Source organism: Magnolia sinica, chromosome 3 (assembly GCF_029962835.1).
Source record: "Magnolia sinica isolate HGM2019 chromosome 3, MsV1, whole genome shotgun sequence".
In the NCBI taxonomy this organism is placed as follows: Eukaryota; Viridiplantae; Streptophyta; class Magnoliopsida; order Magnoliales; family Magnoliaceae; genus Magnolia; species Magnolia sinica.
Genome location: NC_080575.1, coordinates 109,038,836 through 109,058,086, shown reverse-complemented (window position 1 = coordinate 109,058,086; position 19,251 = coordinate 109,038,836). Strand labels below are relative to the sequence as shown.

The window sequence follows — 19,251 nt, the reverse complement described above, 5'->3', positions numbered from 1 at the left end:
GTAAATGGAGGTAAATGGGAAATGTAATCGGAGTTAAATGAATTGAGAGTAAATGGCTTTGTTGTATGGGAGTAAATGAGATGAATTGGAATGTATTGAAAATTTTCAACATATTCACCGGTACATATGTGATATTCCAAATTAGCTTTAATATCCTAAATTAAGTAGTAATGATTGTAATATTTAACCTAAATTTTCAATACATATGTGATATTCCAAATTAGCTTTAATATCCTAAATTTTCAACATATTCACCGGTACATATGTAATATTTAACATAATGATTGTAATAAACTCATTGAAATATATGCTAGAGCTAAATACGAGGAACTTTCGAGCCTCGGGTTGGCTACAAACGTAAGAATCATAAACAAGCAACTTGCCAATGTATTTTTAATTGTACATTTAGGTGGCCAACGTTTGGACAGTTTAGATCATTCTATTATTGTGATTTTAATAATGTAGCCGATAATTGGATTGTTTTATAGTATCATTAGAATGCCACATTCATGATGAACATGTACATAGCGGCACCTTTGTTTACTCATATGACTCTTCAATGGAGCTCAAAAAAGCATTTCAACTCATTTAATTCTAAATCCTTTCTTGCGGAGAGTATTTCATTAATAAGTGTTATATTTTAAAATCATTTTGTTTCAAAATTCAATGTTTTTTCTCCATGTTTCTTCTTTCAAAGTGCTTTTGTTTTTAATGTTACTCTCTCATCCCACGTAGGAAAGAATGAAATAAATCTCATGTATATAAGATAAGGCTTGAGACGCCAATGAAGAATAGCCATTTGGGTTGGACCATCTCTTTACAACGTGTGCGTGCACACCAATCCAAGCAGTGGCCATGTGACATATGTGACCGGACCATGGCTAAGTTTAAGTTCGGGTCTGAGTTTATGTGTGAATTGCGAGTACACTCGCCCTGACGATTTTCCAACAGACCTAACCCATTTGAAACGGTGCTTTAAGCACCTAATCGTGGTTTATATATATATACCTATTCCTTTTTCTGAATTCATTCATTCAAACCAACAATTTCTTTCTTTGTTTCTTCAAAATTCATTTCTGATTGAATGTTGTTTTGCCAACTTAGTTTGTTGTCAAGTCAACCTACTTTGGTTTGGGTCTGAGTCTATGTGTGAATTGCGAGTACACTTACCCTGACGATTTTCCAACAGACCTAACCCATTTGAAACGGTGTTTTAAGCACCTAATCGTGGTCTATATATATACCTACTCCTTTTTCTGAATTCATTCATTCAAACCAACAATTTCTTTCTTTCTTTCTTCAAAATTCGTTTCTGATTCAGTGTTGTTTTGCCAACTTAGTTTGTTGTCGAGTCAACCTACTTTAGTTAAGTTTCGCACACTTGTTTGAGCCTGTGTACAACGACTGCACCGTTGGGATCGGGTAATAGTCGTTGTATCCTAGAGGCCGATTATCCAAGAATCCTGTTGCATTTAGGACACAGTCCGCGCGGGGGGGGAGGGATTTGGTTTCAAGCCGAGTGACTCAGTCACGTATCGACTCAAACAAATAAGTCATCTTTTCTTACTTCATTCTTATTATTCATATTTTCTGTTTTTTCTAAATATTATCTACTATTTTCGGTATATTATTTTCAATAATCTTGAAACCAAATATTCAATTGTTTTAAACAATATACATCTTATTCAATATTTGGAAACAGAAAACATTTTCTTCTTCTTTTCTTTTCTATAATCCGTGTTAGACTATTTCTCTAACTGGTTGAAAACTGAGTTACAACCCAAATTCTATTGTATTCCGTGGCCACCATCACAGTCAATCTTATGACTAAACTATCCAAAATTGAACTGTTTACTGGACAAATTTTAAAAGATGGAAACAGATAATCAATTTTGCACTGGAAACATTAAATATTTTTTTTACATTCTTTTATATTCATTTATAGCTAATCCGGCCAACGAAAATAAATTTAGAGATGCCAATAACTATAAACATTACATCCTGAAAACCTTATGTAAACAATAAAATACTAGGAGATTATGAAGCATTGCAGAAAACATGTCGCTTCCTATGGTATACGCAGTGCAAGTAGCAACGAGAGGGATGATGAGTTTTTAAACTCTTCATGAATCCATAATCAAATGTGGTGGTGTATCTAGTTGTTGTATACACTTGGTGAAATTCACCTATATAAGTGTGGAAGTGGGGCCACTACCTATGAGAATATATAGATTGTTTCTCTAAAACACTAATGAAAATTCATGTAAAGGTGCATGGCCAAAATGCACAAAATCATAAAATTAGTTGTTTCAAAAAAGTTGTGTGAATGACATGTATAGTCGTTTATGCTTAAAGGGTCGGGTTAAAGACCGATAGCCACCTGATTCCTATAAACCTGTCTTACTTATCCTAAATGTCGATTGAAGTCGGATAGATATTAACACTATTATACAACTTTTCTATCATATACCAAAGTATTTTGAATTTGAAACATGTGGGAAATTGTTGTATTTTTAAAAAGATTTTAAAATAATTTGGTTTCAAAATTCAAAGTTTTTCCTTCATATTTCTGTTTTTAAAGTGTTTTTGTTTTTAGTGTAACTATCTTGTCCTATATTGAAAAGAAGCAAAGAAATCTCATGTATATAAAATATGTAGTTTGTGTAAGGCTTGAGCTGCCAAGGAAAAATAGCCATTTGGGTTGAACCATCTCTTTAAAACATGCGCGCACACTAAGTTGAGCCAAGCCGAGTTGAACTGTGGCCATGGCCGTGGCTGTGTGACATTTGCGTACATATGTAGCATCACGCTGGGCCAAGTCTAGGTCTATGTGTGGACTGAGAGTACACTCACGTTAACAATTTTAATTCGCATTGTACGAGTATACTCATATACTCGCACCTATCATTTTTGCGCGAATTTTCAAACTAGCGACACATCTATTCAAGTGGTCGCACCAATTGGGTTCAAACCCAACACACGTAACCTATCACGTATCCTATTTGAAACGGTGCTTTAAGCACTTAATCGTGGTCTATATATTGGCCTACTCCTTTTTTCGAATTCATTCATTCAAAACAACCATTTCTTTCTTTCTTCAAAAGTCGCCTATGATTCAGTTTTGTTTTGTTAACTGAGTTTGCTGCCAACTCAACTTACTTCGGTTAAGTTTTGTACGCTGGTTTGAGCCCATATACAGTGAGTGCATTGTTGGGATCGGGCAATAGTCATTGTATCCTAGAAACCAACTATCCAAGTATCATATTGCACTTAGGACGCGGTCCAAGGAGGGAAATTTTGGTTTCAAGCCAAGTGACTCGATCACGCCTCAACTTAAACAAATAAGTCATTTTTTCTAACTTTATTTTTATTATTCATATTTTCTATTTTTTTAATATTATCTATTCTTTTCAGCATATTATATCCAATAATAGGTTCATTTACTTACCTTTCATTTCATTTCCTTGCATTTACTCTGAGCAAACACACCTCAAATTTAAGAACTCTCGTATCACTAGAATGATATTGCTTTGCATTGGGACACCTAGACAGTCCAATCCATTGATCTAGATTGTTTATTAGGTCCATTGCCTGATTCACAGGGCTACCATGGAAACATCACACTAATTGGACAAATACTAACTGTTTAATTAATGGTCCTAAATATGGACGGTCAATATTGCTTACACAAAAAAGGTACAATCAACAATTTGATCCGTCTATTTGTCAGTCCATCAGTGGGCCATCATGGGTTGCTTACGATTCTAAAGAATCATTCTTTAGCCTCTTTGAAACAACGTAATTTACGGAATTTATTACTTCCCACACATATTTCTAATGGACGGTATGCTGTATGACTTGACAGCAGCAACTTTTAAGACACAGAAAACGAGCTGAGACTCTGTGGGTCCCATCAAGATGTATTTGTTTTATCCACGCCATGCATTCATTTGGCCAGATGATTCTAAGGCATGCCTCGGAAAATGAGTCAGATCCAAAGGTCAAGTGGACAACACCATAGGGATAACATTTAAATGGTTAGAGTTCAATATCCACTGTTTTCTGAAGTGTGGTCCACTTGAGCTTTGAATCTGCCTAATTTTTTCGCCCCTATCCTAAAATGACCCATTCTAATGAATGGATGGCGTGGATATAACACATATATCATGGTCGGGCCCACGAAGTTTTGGCTTCCGATAACGTGTTGTTTCACGAGGGGTAATTCCTCCCCACTTTCAAACGGCTCCCCCCCACGTTTATTGCTTATTTGAGACAAATTACATGTAAATGCACGTCATTACATATAACCAAACAGGCCCGAGAAAGTTATAGCTACCCCATCCACAGCCTGTAAAAAGAGGATGGCTGTAGAATATAAGGCCAAATAAAGAATGGATTGTTTCATCTGCTCGGCATGATTTTTGTATGGTGGCCCATAAAATGTGTTCTTGACTTAATGGATGGTTTAGATCAATCAATTGGGCTGTCCAAGTGTCCCAATGCCCGGAGAGCATGAGAGCATCTTTCATTACTAAACAAATAAGGTCCTCTTTAAATATGTATAATCTCTCTGAAAAGAAAATATTCTCTCTTGAATTGAAATGTTTTATGAATTCCACAAAGTAATAATATTTCTATCTTTAAGAATTAGAAATAATCTTAAGAACCAACAATCATAATTATAATCAACTAAAAGAAGATGAACTCATTTTTATGTGGCACCCAAACAGGCCCAACAATTTTCTTTGCAATCCAAATAACAGAAAATTCAAATCAAGGGAAATTCTTTTCCAGTGGATTCCACCTATCCAAAGAAGCCCCAAATAAAATGGAGCTGGTCCTGTATACTTATCATCCACAGGTTGAATCCAATTGCAGAGATGATCCAACCTAAAAACAAGCTGGTCCATTCATCAACTGGGCCTAGCTCAGTAAGACTGAAGACTTTTCCACCCCATCTATATATTTCTTAAACGACGGACCAACCTTGCTTCTTGGGTCAGGCCATACTACAGTGGAATCCACCTGATGGACGGATTGAAACTCATAAGCCGTGCGTGCGCCATGCTAACATGTGTGGGGCAATAAGCAAAGTACATGAATTAAAAAGGCAACAATGCAACAGCGATTAGTGCATCACAACAGTCTTGAACTTTTTGTCCCTTGGCTATGTAGTGGGATGTGGTTTCTTGATAAATCTCCATAGCCAGTCGTTTGATTTTTCAAACTAATCATCACTCAGAAGAAAAAAACTACATGTCTGCCACTAGCATCTGCTTTCCTCATTAGGGCCCATGATCCTATTTACTTATTAGGAAATTGTGATTTTTTGTCACCAAAAGCTGAATATTATCAATTCATATTTTGTTTTGAGTTGGTATCCGACAAGAAGCGACAATCTTAGGGTGACCCAGAATCAACCATAACCATTACTAGTTGAAGCACTAATGCCACAATCCACTAATAATTAACTGCCTATGAAAAGAGTACGGTCATAGTATATTTATCAATATCAGTATATATCTGCACAAATGTTATTAGAGCAAGCTAGGACGGATTCACAGTAGCATTCAAACTTTAGAGCATGCCAACGATGAGTATTAGTTGATTAAGACAAGCAACATTGTCAAACAGCATAAGCGTTCCCTTGTGACACAACTCACAAGGGAACTGTGCTCATATGTGAATGCATAGCCCCCAAAACTTTTTTCTTTTTAGTTTAAAAAAAATCTAAAAAATCAAGGGAAATTGGAATTTTTTTATATGAAAATATACATGAAAATACTGTTTTTAAAATATATATATATATATATATATATATATATATATATATATATATATATATATATATATATATATAATTTATTTATAGTTTTATTATCAATTTTATTAAGATTTTGTTAAATTTATTACATCTATTAGACTATTAGACTACAACAAGTCAACTAACAAGTAATCAAATGAATGCATATTTATGAAACTGATAGAGTAAGAGAGTATCAGAGTAAAAGTGTAAGGAAAATGTTGGGTGGGAGCTCCTATTTATAGGGAAAGGAGAAAATGATGCAAGGAGGAATAATAATAATAATAATAATAATAAAAAGAAGTAGAAGTCCCAACAGTAAAAAATCTGACCGTTGGGACACTATGCCATTGCATATCAGTATGCAATGGCATAACCACATAATGATGGCTTATGCGGTCACATACTCGACCGCAAAAGGTCCAACAATCGTATAACTGCAAATGCCACTGGTATATGTGGTCCGTGCTACGCAAATGGTCCATGGGATCGCATATGATAACACTAAAGACAAGCAAATGGTGGTCATGGAAGTCAACTCGTACTAGGGGTGTAAAACAACTCACCCACCAAATCAATCTACCCCAAAAATAGAACATACGGTTTCAATATCATTAAGGGCCCGTTTGGCTGGGTGGATTGGGAGGGATTGAATGGTATTAGGGTGGATGGCATGGATTTCTAGGTAATGATGGTGTTGTCAGTGGATTGTCTGGAGATCCATGGGATTGCTATATCCAATCTGTTTGGCGCGTCCGGCCAATCCTGGGATTAAACCTTCTCATCCCTTCCAATCCCTCAAACCAAACACGTCCCAGGCAAATTTGAAAGGATTAGGTTGGATTGGATGGGATTTAAAGGTAATGATGGTGTTGTCAGTGGATTGTCTTAAGATCCATGGGATTGGGATCAGATCACCGACTCTGTTTGGCACGCCAGGCCAATCCCGGGATTTGACTTTCAATCCCTTCCAATACCATCCAAGCCCTTCCAATCCGACCGGCCAAACGGGCCCTAAATATTTATACAATGTTGGAGCACACCGGGTTCATTGTACATTATATACCTGTATGAACTTGGAGTACCTGAATGGAGGCATGTATTAGTTGATTAAGAATAGTTCAAAAACCCGAAAACCTAACTCAAATCTCCAATAAGGTCGGGTCACCTTGTAGACTTGACCAAGTCATACTCAACTCAACTCGAGATATTAATAATTAAGATATAAACTATTTTTTTATAATAGTTAATTTCGAACTTGCTGGACATGAGTAAAATAAATAAATAAATAATCTAACTTTAACACAGTCGAAACATTTGGCAAGGTGATTACAAGTTTACATGCTTTGCAACCAGGCCATGGGTTCAAGTTCTGAGGCTTCTTTTATTATTATTATTATTACCGAAATAGCAGCTGACAGGGTAACTTGGTCAAGTCGAGTGAGTTTACGACCTGACTTGTCAAGACTCGATGGAGTAAGTTTCGTCAGCAAGCTTCCAAGCACCTCAACTTGAAATCCAGTTGAATGAAGTTGACTTGGGGAGTTTCAAGTCGAGTCATCGAGTTTTTGAACTGTGATTAAGATCATGGGATGGATTTCCCGCGGCACAGCAGTTCTTCCAAACCAAATTAGCAGCCCGGCACTGCTTTAGTGCTTGCCTAGCTACTTTTATTTTATACCCTTTGTTTCATAATGGCATATTTTTCAATATCATAATATACTTGTACCGACTTAGAGCACCCAAGCCAAGACAGTTTCATGGTAGCATACTTTTCAAAATCAATATTTATATGTATGAATGTTAGATTTACATGAATGGCACATATTAGTTGTTTAATGAAAAGGACGGTGGTCATGGATGCCGAATCCCACTAAGGAGTGTATAGCAACTCACCTACTGAATCAACTTACCCGAGAAGGAACATTCATCTCCAGAGATTTACTTACGATATGAGGAAGGCTTGCCTTTAAAGAAGAGGCAGTGGAAAAGCATTTTCAATTTCAAGATCTTTGCGATTCCTTCTACTCTCTTAAACAGACGCTTCTGCGTCCTGCCCATGATTGGTGTATGTCTATCTCAAGAGATGAAATCGAACCACCAAAGTATCATCATGTAGAAATGTACACAACAATTATATGGAATTACTTTTGCAAATATTACATGAATCAATCATCGAAAAGGGACCATTTGGTTAACATGAGATATTGGGTGTACCTTCATGATGTATTTTCCTCTAATGGGAGATCAGGAGTCGAAGAGGAAGTAAATCCACCTCTCTCTTTAGTCTCAATCAGCATCGACACGACTTGTCGCATAGATGGTCGGTCATAGGGCGACATACTTGTACAAAATAAAGAGATCTTAAGGACCATGAGCATGTGATCGATGGTAATCCTGTCTTCTAGATCTAAACGGGGGTCGAATATTCCAGAATCCATTGAGTGATTTTGAATGTAGCTCCTTGTCCATGTAACAAGGTCGCCTCCTTGGTCTAGCGGTTGAACGGGTGTTCTACCAGTCAGCAACTCCAACAGTACAACTCCATAGCTATAGATGTCACATTTTTCAGTGACTTTCATGGTATATGCATATTCTGACAAAGAGAGAATAAGGCATCATTTCAAGTGATCTCCAGAACAAAACAATGCGATTGGCATAAATTAGATGCTGAACATGAGCTACAAAACTAAAACTTTTCTCTTAAAATTTTAAAATATGAAGAAACAGAAAAAATGTAGTAAGCAAATGGAAGAATCGGATGACTGGAATCGCAACTTAAATCTATGCATTTGGAAAGGCAGTTAGAATTCCTAACATGAGGGTGAGAACCAGTCGAATCACGGGTTTGAAGATCAAATAATGACTATCAGTTCTTGGTTACACTAGGATACCCGACAAATGATAGTCGGACCAAATATATGAAGCAGGATCACATTACCAATACAAAAACCAGAATTAGCAATTTCATGCTAACAGCCTTGCTGAACTGACACTTGTGCACTGCAGTCCATCTACATGACACCACATATGCCAGTGTTTTTGCACATGGGTGCAAGATCCAAGCTGTCCATTGGGCTGGTTCCGTGTAGAAATGCCCCGGTCCAAAAATCAGGCACTCCACTCATCATGGGGGCCATAGTAACCAAAAAATGGCCAAGTTTTTTTGTAAAGCTGATGGCCTGTTTCTTGTGGACCATCCTGATTTTTCTTTGGCAAGGTCCTCTACATGGTCAGACTCGCCCGATGGATGGCTTGGATCTCACATTCATGTGCCTCACAGGCCAATGTGGTGGCTTTTAGATGGCTAGCCTTATACACGTGGATTTAGCAAAGCTCTCACAATTATAATAAGATACGAACAGATGATAGTCTGACCAACAACATCAGGACGCAAGAAAATGTTCCAATTAAAAAGAGTCAATCTTCATCTAGTGTCTTCTGTTAGCATTGGCAATCTCATTTGCTTCTCTACCTAATGTGCAAAAATGAGCCGTTTGGGCTATTTGCTCGTGATAGGGTCTTGAGAAATAAGGCTGAGAACTGAAATTCACCCCGCGCCCTCTCTCTCTCTCTCTCTCTCTCTCTCTCTCTCTCTCTCTCTCTCTCTCTCTCTAATTTGGATAGCTAGGACTGATCCAATGACTCAAAGCATTCTGAAGGACGCGGATTGCATGGTGTGACCCCTAACCTCAATGGTGTGTTGACGTGGCAAAGTTCTGTGGGGCCCACCGTGATTTATGTGTTATATCACACTGTCCATCTATTTTGCAAGATCATTTTAGGGTATGAGCCCAAAAATTAGGCAAATCCAAAGCTCAAGTGGACCACACCACAGAAAGCAGTGGGGATTGAAAGCCTACAACTGAAAACATCTTGGGGGCCACAGAAGTTTTGGATCAAGCTGGTATTTGTGTTTCCCTTCATCCAGGTCTGTGTGACCTTATGAACAGGTTGGATGGCAAATAAACATCATGGTGGGCCCTAGGAAGGTTTCAACAGTGGGTGTCACTGTCCCCATTGCTTTTTGTGGTGTAGTTCACTTGAACTTTGGATCTGCCTCATTTTTTGGGCTCATGACCTAAAATGATCTCCCAAAACGGATCGACTGTGTGGATATAACACATACATCATGGCGGGGCCCACAGAACTTTGCCACATCAACACACCACTGAGGTCAGTCGTGTGTGTCACACCATGCAATCCGTGTCCCATCCTGATCCTTAGAAAACCTCTTTCCACACCAAGAGGAATAATTTGGGCTTGCAGCAGATTATGTTAAAGAAAAAGATACCCATTAACAGATTCAAATGTTTGAAAATGAGATGGATGGAGATTGAAGATAGTGAAATGTAATCAAATCATGAAAGAAATAACATCCAGGATGCTTATGATACAAAATCGACTACTATGTTCACATAAGAACCTGCATAATCTTCATAGCTAGATAGCATGTTGAAGGGAAAGAAAAATATTGTGTGTCATCTTCAAATGCCCCATTCAGATTAGTGAGGGTAAAAGACGCTCAGTCAAAGAAGAAAGTACTAAAAGTGCGATGGTAATCTAAACTTGGTTGTCATTTCCATGGTTTCATATGAAATGCATAAGATGCTGATAAAGCACAGAATATCCATCCAATACAACCACAAACTAATAAGGCAAAAAAAAAGAATCAAAGAAAGTATTAAAATTTCACTTACCAGGTGCAATGTACCCATATGATCCTGCCACAGCAGACATCGATTTCGATTGCGGCATGTCGATCACCTTCGCCAATCCGAAATCCCCAACATGGGCCTCGAAGTTATCATCAAGTAGGATGTTATTGGACTTTATATCTCGGTGAATGATCCGGGGCTTACAATCATGATGCAAGTATGTAAGCCCCTGAGCGGCCCCAAGAGCAATCATGTAACGGGTCTCCCAATCCAGGCTGCAAGACTCCCCATGAAGCAGTTCACCCAAGCTGCCCCTCGACATGTACTCATAAAGGAGAAGATTGGAGCCCTGGTGGTAGCAGAATCCATACAGCTTCACGATGTTCCGATGTCTTATCTTTCCAAGAGTGAGAATTTCGGCATGGAAGCTGTTGTCGACATTGTTCCCTTCCCTCTGCGATAGCAGCTTCTTTACCGCAATTGTCTGTCCAGACAGCATAATTGCCCTGTAGACTGTTCCACAAGCCCCCCTTCCGATGATAAAACCGTCATCGAAATTGTTTGTGGCTTCGACCAGATCTTGAAATTTGAACCCTTCCTTTGGTGAGAAATACATGTCTGAAAGCGATGATGATAACTGCTTATCTTGCAAAGGAGTGACAGTCTCGATCGGGCGTCTCATGAAGAATACAATAACAGCAATGAGAACCAGAGAAACCCCACCAACGGCTGCAGCAACGATTGCCATGATTTTCCCCATGGGGGAACTTGTTTCTTTCCATGGAGGAAGTGTGGATAGAGATGGAGAGTCACCACATGTATTGAGTGGCCTACCACAAAGACTGTTTCCCGTAAAGCTGCTGACGGCCATGTTTTGAAACAGTGGTGTAGAAGGTAGAGGCCCTGTGAGATTATTGTACGAGATGTTGCACCCGAGTAAGCTTGATAGGTTTGTAAAGGTGGAAGGAATCTCACCAGTCAGGTGGTTATTGTTGAGCAGGAGGAATTCCAATAAAACGAGATTACCGAGCTCTGGTGGTATGTTCCCGGAAAGATTATTGTAACTGAGATTCATGGCAATCTGTAAGCCTGAGAGCCCACCCAATTCTGGTGGTATTTGGCCGGAGAATCGGTTACCACCCATCTGCAGCTCAGTCAAGCGGGAGAGGTTTCCTAAGCAGGCAGGTATGGCTCCCAAGAGAACATTTTCAGAAAGCTTGAGCAGTTCCAATTGAGAAAGGCTTCCAAGTTCCTTTGGCAAAACACCAACGAAGCCGTTCCGGCTGAGATCAAGCCGTTGAAGCATTCTACAATTAATAATGTCTGGAGGAATTCCGCCAGATAGCCTATTGGATGAGACATTGAAGCTCACCAGCTTGGACAGATTACCTATCTCGCTCGGTAGCTCAGATGTGAAATAGTTCTCAGAGAGATGAAGCCTTTGCAAAGTTTTGCAATTCCCAATCTCTGGAGGAATCAGTCCACTAAACTTGTTCTGGTCCAACTCAATGGCAGACAAGTTCACCAACTTGCATAGATCTGACGGAAGGCTGCCCGTGAAGCTGTTTCTGCCCAAACGAAGCTGCACCAGAGATCTGCAGTTTGTGACTCCACTTGGGATATTTCCTGTCAGCTTGTTTGACCAAAGGTTCAACAAAATCAGGTTTGAATGCCTGCAAAGATGACTAGGAATTTGGCCAGTGAGGTTGTTCTCTGAAAAATCAACAACCCAAAGTCGGCTGTAAACCCCAAGCCCTTGAGGAATGCTGCCACTAAGAGAGTTATGGAAGAGCTGAAACTGGAGCAATTCGGTCAGATACTGAAACTCGACAGGAATAATACCAGTGAGGTAATTGATAGAAAGGTCAAGTTTAGTCAGATTCATTAAGCTTCCCAGTTCGACTGGGATAACACCCGTGAGCTCGTTCTGGAAAAGGTGGAGTAAGTGTAGACCCTTTATGTTGCTGAGCTCTCTCGGTATCTCTCCCATCAACAAGTTCTCAGAGAAATCGATTTCCGTTACCAATGTAAGGTTCCCAATCTCCCTCGGGATTGTTCCATTCAACCCATTCCTGTAAAGATACAGCTCCTCCAGATTGCTGAGGTTCCCGATCTCTGCAGGTATTCTGCCCTCCAGATTGTTCGCATACAGAGCAAGAATTCGAAGGCTTGTACAGTTTCCAAGCTCCTTTGGGATGACACCAGACAGGACATTATTATAAAGAAAGATGATCCTTAAGTTACTGAGCATCCCGAGCTCTTTGGGAATCTCTCCCATTAACTCATTCTGGGCGAGACCTAGGATTTGCAGACTATCGCAACCGCTCATCTCAGCAGGGATGCTCCCAGAAATCAGATTCTGCCCTGCTCGGAAGGTAGTTAGATTCTTCAGCTTCCCGAAGGAACGAGGCAATGGACCCGTGATATTGTTAGAATATGCTACTAGCTCAACGAGCGACAACAGATTACCGATCTCCACTGGAAACGGTCCTGAAATTCTGTTGTTGTACAAGTTGAGTTTCTGCAGGCAATTCAAATTGCCCAATTCGCCGGGGATCTCGCCTTCCAAGTCATTGTTGTTCAGAGAAAGAATCTCCAGCCTCGAACAGTTCCCAATCTCCTTTGGTATCCTCCCCGAGAGCTTGTTGTCAGAAAGATCAAGGGAAGTCAAATGGACTAAACCACCTATGCTTGGTGGCAGGGTCCCAGACAGATTCATGGACTTCAGATCGATAGATGAAACTACCGGGTCATATCCCATTGTGCAATTCACGCCTTTCCATCCACAAGGCGTCAGATTGTGTGGATCCCAACTACCCAGGTGGTTCAATTCATCGGTGAGACTACCCTTCAGCTCCAGAAGGTATTGCCCTTCAACGTTCAGCCCCTGACCACTACTGACCAGCAAAGAAGCCGCTACTACTACTATTACTACTGCTATGAACTCGACAACCCCCGAAGCAGCTCTCTCGGATTTGAAAATCGAAGGCATCTTATCCACCAGTGCAGAGATTTGAATGAAAGAGAACCTCAATCCAAATTCATTTCTACAAACAGAAGAAAATTCAGGACCCAAAACTACAATCACTCACAATGCAATTCTAACAAAACCCAAAACCGAATTTTCAATCATCCACTATCACAATTGAGACAAAAACCCAAAACCCAGAATTCAATTGACATTAAAACCATTCTGATTAATGTTATCTCTATTTTCAATCACTCGACAATTGCATATCTGAAGAAAAAAATGCTCAGTCACCCATAATTGCATTTCCGACGAAGCCCAAAACCCAAAACCCAAAACCCAAAATTTAAATCACCGAAAATTGCAATTATGAGAAAAGCCCAAATCCCGAAATTTCAATCACCCGCAATTCAAATTTCGATAAAATCCAAAACCCAAATTTCCAATCACAACAAAAACCATCCTCCCCCTTTTTCTACTTCAGAACTTCCTACCAAACTCAAACTTCATAAACAATTCAAAACATCAGCAAGAAAGAAAAAAAAAGAAATCATTCGAAGGAATGCACAAACATACCTCCAAAACACTGCAAACAAACTCCACTTTCGATCGCAGCTTCTGGAATCAAAGATAGGAATATGGAATTCCGAAGATGAACGGAGAAAACCCAATTGCCTTTTTCAAAAAGGAACTAGAAAAATCAAATCTTCCCAAATTTCCTGCAACTCTCTGCATCAAATCTACCTCTTCTTCTTTTTTTTCGTCTGGACATTGCAATACGTTTAATCTACCTTATTCTTTTCTGAAAACTCTCGTGCAATGAATCTATTGCCTTTTTCTTCCAGAAATCAAAACCATCTTTTTCTTTTCCGTAGAGAATGAACGAATTCAAGAGAATGAGAGAGAGAGAGAGAGAGAGAGAGAGAGAGAGCTCGAAACTGAAGCTCTAATGGCCGGCAAGCGTGCTTTCAACTATCTCTCTCTCCAAATCAGCACTCCTTGTCCTTTTATCGCCATAGAAATGCTATAGCCATTCGCACGAGTAGGTAATGAAGAGCTGATCCTCGGGACACGTACAAAATTGAGACACGTGTGAGAGATCCGTCCATTGACATAGTGGTAAGAGAAGCAAGTGTTCTCTGTACCTAATCTCAGACTGGTTCAATCAGCAGATGAGCTCGCTTCTAGTTTGAATGTAAACCGTTGAAGCTGTTCCTTCAAATTCATGCGGTTTGGCCCACCTGATGATTTGATTAATATGATTTATGGTATATAGGTTTTTCATGATCAGATATAACTAATGGTTGGACTGGATATCTAATGGTGAAGATTAGTTCACAATTTTTCTCCGATTCATCTCTTCAAACTCTTCTCCTGCGAATCACCGTATCTATCTAATATCTTTCGAGAAGTGCTCAAGACAGAATGAAGAGACGATCCACGCAGCACGTGCCTGCATGTCACACGTGTACAAGACGATGTCTATTCATCAGTTGGGGTCCATAATGAACTTGATCTTTCTTTAAAAATAATAAAAATTGGATTCCTCATCAGATGAGTCACAGCGGTATAAAGATGTAAGGTTAGAAAAAGATCACTAGTTGTCTATCTTCATCAAAACCTTGTGATCGATTTTGATTTTAATCAATGAAATTTTTACTGCCCCATCTGATGAGTGGCTAGGATCACTTACCCATACGCCACCTTCGAAGGTTCCCCGCGATTCGCCTCTTCTGTTCGTTTCTCACGTGAATCACCTCAGAAATTCGTACTATGATTCTGAAATGTGAAGGAAATTCGCGCGTGGAGAAATTTAATAGGTTTACGCGCGAATTGTACAAACTTGGAAAGGGTATGAAAGATCTTAGCCATTCATCATGTGATTACCTAATCAATCATCCCATTTTCCAAGAATAAATCTGGTGACTTTATACTCTCTTTTTTTTGAAAAAAAGGAGATAATTACACGAGAAAAGGACGGCTAGAAAAGGCAGATGATAATCTGCGTTAAAAGTACACGTGTAGCCTTAATGATTATATTTGACAGCTTGATTTCATCAAGGATAATCATCATGGTGAAGAGACACCTGATGAGTAGCCCAGATATTTACACGTGTCCTATTTCTCTGCACGTATGGCATGAACCACCTCTCCTCATGCGGATCGTCGAGTAGCTCCTAACGTTTTCTCTACGGAAAAAGGTCACTTTTACATGACAATGCTTCAAAAGTGCGGCACCTTTGGCGTTTTCTTGGAAGACGGTACGATATATTGAATTTATCGGAGAGATTTTTACCGGCGAATTGGCGGGGAATTCCCGATGTCGACCTGGTGGAATTGACGTAATCCACGCATCATTCTGACTTCTGTGACACGTGAGCACCCGTAGTATTAGCTTTTACACGTGTAAGGCGATTTTAACTGACAAAAATCGGAATACAGGTGGCCCAGCCCTGGATGCATAGATCTTGAGTCCGGATCCTCTCTTATCCGGTCAACAGAGATTTCCTATACCCTAATTCTCATTGGTCCACGTCACCACCCACTAAAAAAATAAAAAATAATAAAAAAATAAAAAGCTTCGGACGCCATACCATTGGGGTAACAGGAAATCCTGTTGACCAGATAACAGAGGATCCCGACTCATAGATCTTATATGCGGATTGCTTGGAAGCCCGGTCCCCAAGGGTATCCCCGGTGATCCGACTCGATGTATGCGTTTTATCTACTCCGTTCGTCCGTTTTTCCGGATCATAAGCAAAAAATCGAGGCAGTTTTAAAGCTCAGGTGGACCACATCATAGAAACGGTGGGGATAAGATACCCACCATTGAAACCTTTCCGACCCTACCATGATGTTTATTTGCCATCCAACATGTCGACGTAGTAACATAGTGGGTAGACATATCTGCTTGATCGAAAACTCCCGTGGCCCTTGGGAAGTTAGCCATTCAATCACCATTATTTTCTATGGTGAGGTTTATTTGAACCTTGAATATGTGGGCCACAAACATCTCTGCAAAGGATTATTTACAAGAATAAGATTCAAGAAGTCAATAAGTTTAAACCTGACTGAAGTTCTTTCTTCTAAATGCATGCCAATAATTCTAGATTAATCAAGGAGATTTTATATCTAAAACTGTGACATGAACGTGAAGGATCAAAAAGTAAGGATTTCACCACATTGACAAGCTATAAAAGGAACACACAAAAAATATCATAAGGCCCCACTCCAAACACATTTATCTATTTTACAATTATCTTTTCTTAGTTTAGCCTACTTTTACTATAAATAGTCATTGCATAGCAGCTCCCGCTATAGTACTCTAAGAATATAAGTAAATATCATTGACCTTAAGTTACAGGATCATGTTCAACTAAGTTTTGATTTGGTTAATCACACTAATCAGGTCACATCTTACAACCACTTGCCTCGATCGTCTATTCTAATAGATAAATCAAGTATTTATCTTTTGTTTTGTTTTTATTTATTTCTTTAGTTGATTATTACTTAGTCGATTGGAATGGACTATATATATATTTTAAACATCAATAAAATTGATATTGTTTAGCCCTATTTTGTTTATCTGTACATTCTTTTTCATTTAAGAGGCATACAAAACCTAAAGACAAGTGAAAGAAAAAATCTTTAAGTCCGTAAACTCATGTCTATTGTCATAAGGTAAAAAGAACTCATTTACAATGGTTCATCCTTACCTTTTTACAAATCCCTTAAACGGAGTGCAAACATATGGTTGAGAGGATAACTGGATCCTGATGTAGTCTCCAATCTGTCCATCTCGACGTGGGGGACACCAACAATCCAATTAAAACCTTTGAGTCTAGTAGACTCTAACATGCCCACGCATCTTACCCTAACACGAACAACCAATCCAGGCCCTCGCTTACACGTGTGGCCTTTTTTGATTGAATTGCCAACAACAGGATGCTTTCATCCATCCCCATGGACCCTAACAGTTTATTTTCATTCACTAATCCAATGTTTAGAAATGCTTGATATGAGATTTTTTTTCCATTCACTACCCATTTACTATGGCTCCTTTGGATCAACAATCCGAACATATATAGAAAATGGAACACAAGTACTTAACACCATAAAGCGTTTGGACATAAAGATTGCTTGCGACACATGTACGTGGCCCAATCTCTATAGGGCCTACCATGTTGTATGTATTTTATCTATGTCGTCATTCCATTTTTCTGGGTCATTTTAGGGCATTAGTAAAACAAAAATGATGCAGACCACACCAGAAAATAGTGGAGATTGAATGCTTACGATTGAAATGCCATCCAACCTGTTCATAAGGTCACACAGACTCGGATGAAGGGAAAATATAAATATAAGCTTGATTCAAAACTTTTATGTGTAGACACCCCACCCTTAGTTAACAAGTTGATTAAGTTTGATCGAGTTAACTCCACCAGACCCTAACCCTAGAACCCAATCCAAACCCTAAATCAAACCTTAAAAACTTACCCTATTCCTAAACCAAACCTGATCCAAAACCCTAACCCTCAAACCCAATCAACTCACCAAGTCAAACCTAGTCAAAATCCAGCCAAACTCAACCTAATCAAAACTCAGCTAAACTCAACCTAGTCAAATCGGGTCCTTAATCTTGCTCCGTTGGTAGACTCACAAGAGTTTCAACACCAGGTTAACAGTTCGAGTACCCATAGGTGGTGAAATCCCACTATTGTGTGAGTGTGTGGGTGTGTGTGCGTGTTTTTTTTTTAAATTATAAATAATAATAAATAAATAAATAAAACTAGTCAAACCCGGTCCACTCACTGAGTCAACTCACCCAATCAATTCACCTAGTCAAATCAAGCCATAAACTAACTCTTATCCAAAACCCATACACCTAAAGCCTATTCAAAATCCAACACTCCAGAGGAAGCAAAGCCTCCACACGTGTATGGGAGTTCGCTTGCCGAAGTAGTGAGCTTTATGTGGCTATAGTGGCACCCAAGGTGCCACTAGCCACATGACATTTTCCCTACCTTGGCAGGGAGAGGCAACACATGTGTAGTCTCTTTTTTGCGAGGGTTAATAGTATGAAAAGCTGAAAAGACTCTGGTACCCTTCCTTAAAACCAAAATTGCAATATATGCCATTCGATCCAACCCTTGAGATCTTGCCATGTGACAATCTCAAATCCAGGCCATCAAAACCATTTTCAACCCTGAGTACTTGCCAAGAATTATAAGAAAGTCGAACTTGGGGGTTATAAATAGCCCCCTCCCCTTCTCATCTAGAGATCCATCATTCCTTGACACACCTCTTTACCCCTTAGCCTCCCATTTTCATCCCTACACCAAGGAGATGAAAGAGCAATAGGAAAGAGTCTAGCCCAAAACCTTAGCCACTCGAGTAACCAAAGCATCAATCCAAGCCACTCGATCTAATTCTTGCAACATTACCATCCATCCTACCTCCAACTTTCAGTCAGCTTTATCTACATTATATAAGCATTGTGCAACACCTGTTCCTAGGGTTGTACACAAACCGAACTAGCTCAGCTAGCTCGCTCGACTCATCTCGAAAAAGCTCGATTTGACTCGGTTCGAAGTTGAGTTCGAGCCGAGTCGAGCTGATTTTTTTAGCTTGAAAATGAGTTCGAGCCGAGCAGGCCGCAGCTCGACTTGACTCGACTCGGATCGAATCCAGCTCGAATCGAACTTGTTCGGTGACTCGATTACTTTTCCATTGATGTTGCTCACCAACTGTTTGATAAAATGACTCAACGAAATGTGGCTAGTGGCAAGTAAGGTATGTACATGAAACAAATACCTTTTTTC

At 39.4% G+C, this 19,251-nt stretch overlaps 1 protein-coding gene across 3 annotated transcripts; it reads right to left on the bottom strand.

Moving 5' to 3' along the window:
* Positions 1 to 7,575: 7,575 nt before the first annotated feature.
* LOC131240649 (probable leucine-rich repeat receptor-like protein kinase At5g63930) lies at positions 7,576 to 14,357 on the bottom strand. Of its 3 annotated transcripts, none has more exons than XM_058239028.1 (4): positions 14,006 to 14,357; positions 10,504 to 13,508; positions 8,021 to 8,399; positions 7,576 to 7,877 (listed from the first exon to the last, which is right to left on the bottom strand). In XM_058239028.1, exons 2-3 carry the CDS (start codon positions 13,451 to 13,453, stop codon positions 8,023 to 8,025), a joined length of 3,327 nt encoding a protein of 1,108 aa, XP_058095011.1. In that variant the 5' UTR covers positions 13,454 to 13,508; positions 14,006 to 14,357; the 3' UTR covers positions 7,576 to 7,877; positions 8,021 to 8,022. The 3 variants fall into 3 exon arrangements, with proteins under 3 accessions (XP_058095011.1, XP_058095012.1, XP_058095010.1); XM_058239029.1 differs by having other exon boundaries at positions 7,576 to 7,856; XM_058239027.1 differs by having other exon boundaries at positions 7,576 to 8,399.
* Positions 14,358 to 19,251: the final 4,894 nt, after the last annotated feature.

Excerpts from the sequence above, each read along its gene's own strand:
- LOC131240649 (XM_058239027.1), bottom strand. The coding sequence starts at position 13,453 with ATGCCTTCGATTTTCAAATCCGAGAGAGCTGCTTCGGGGGTTGTCGAG. Across the intron at positions 8,400-10,503 it reads ATATGGGTACATTGCACCTG|AATATGCATATACCATGAAA; the intron begins GTAAGTGAAATT and ends TCTCTTTGTCAG.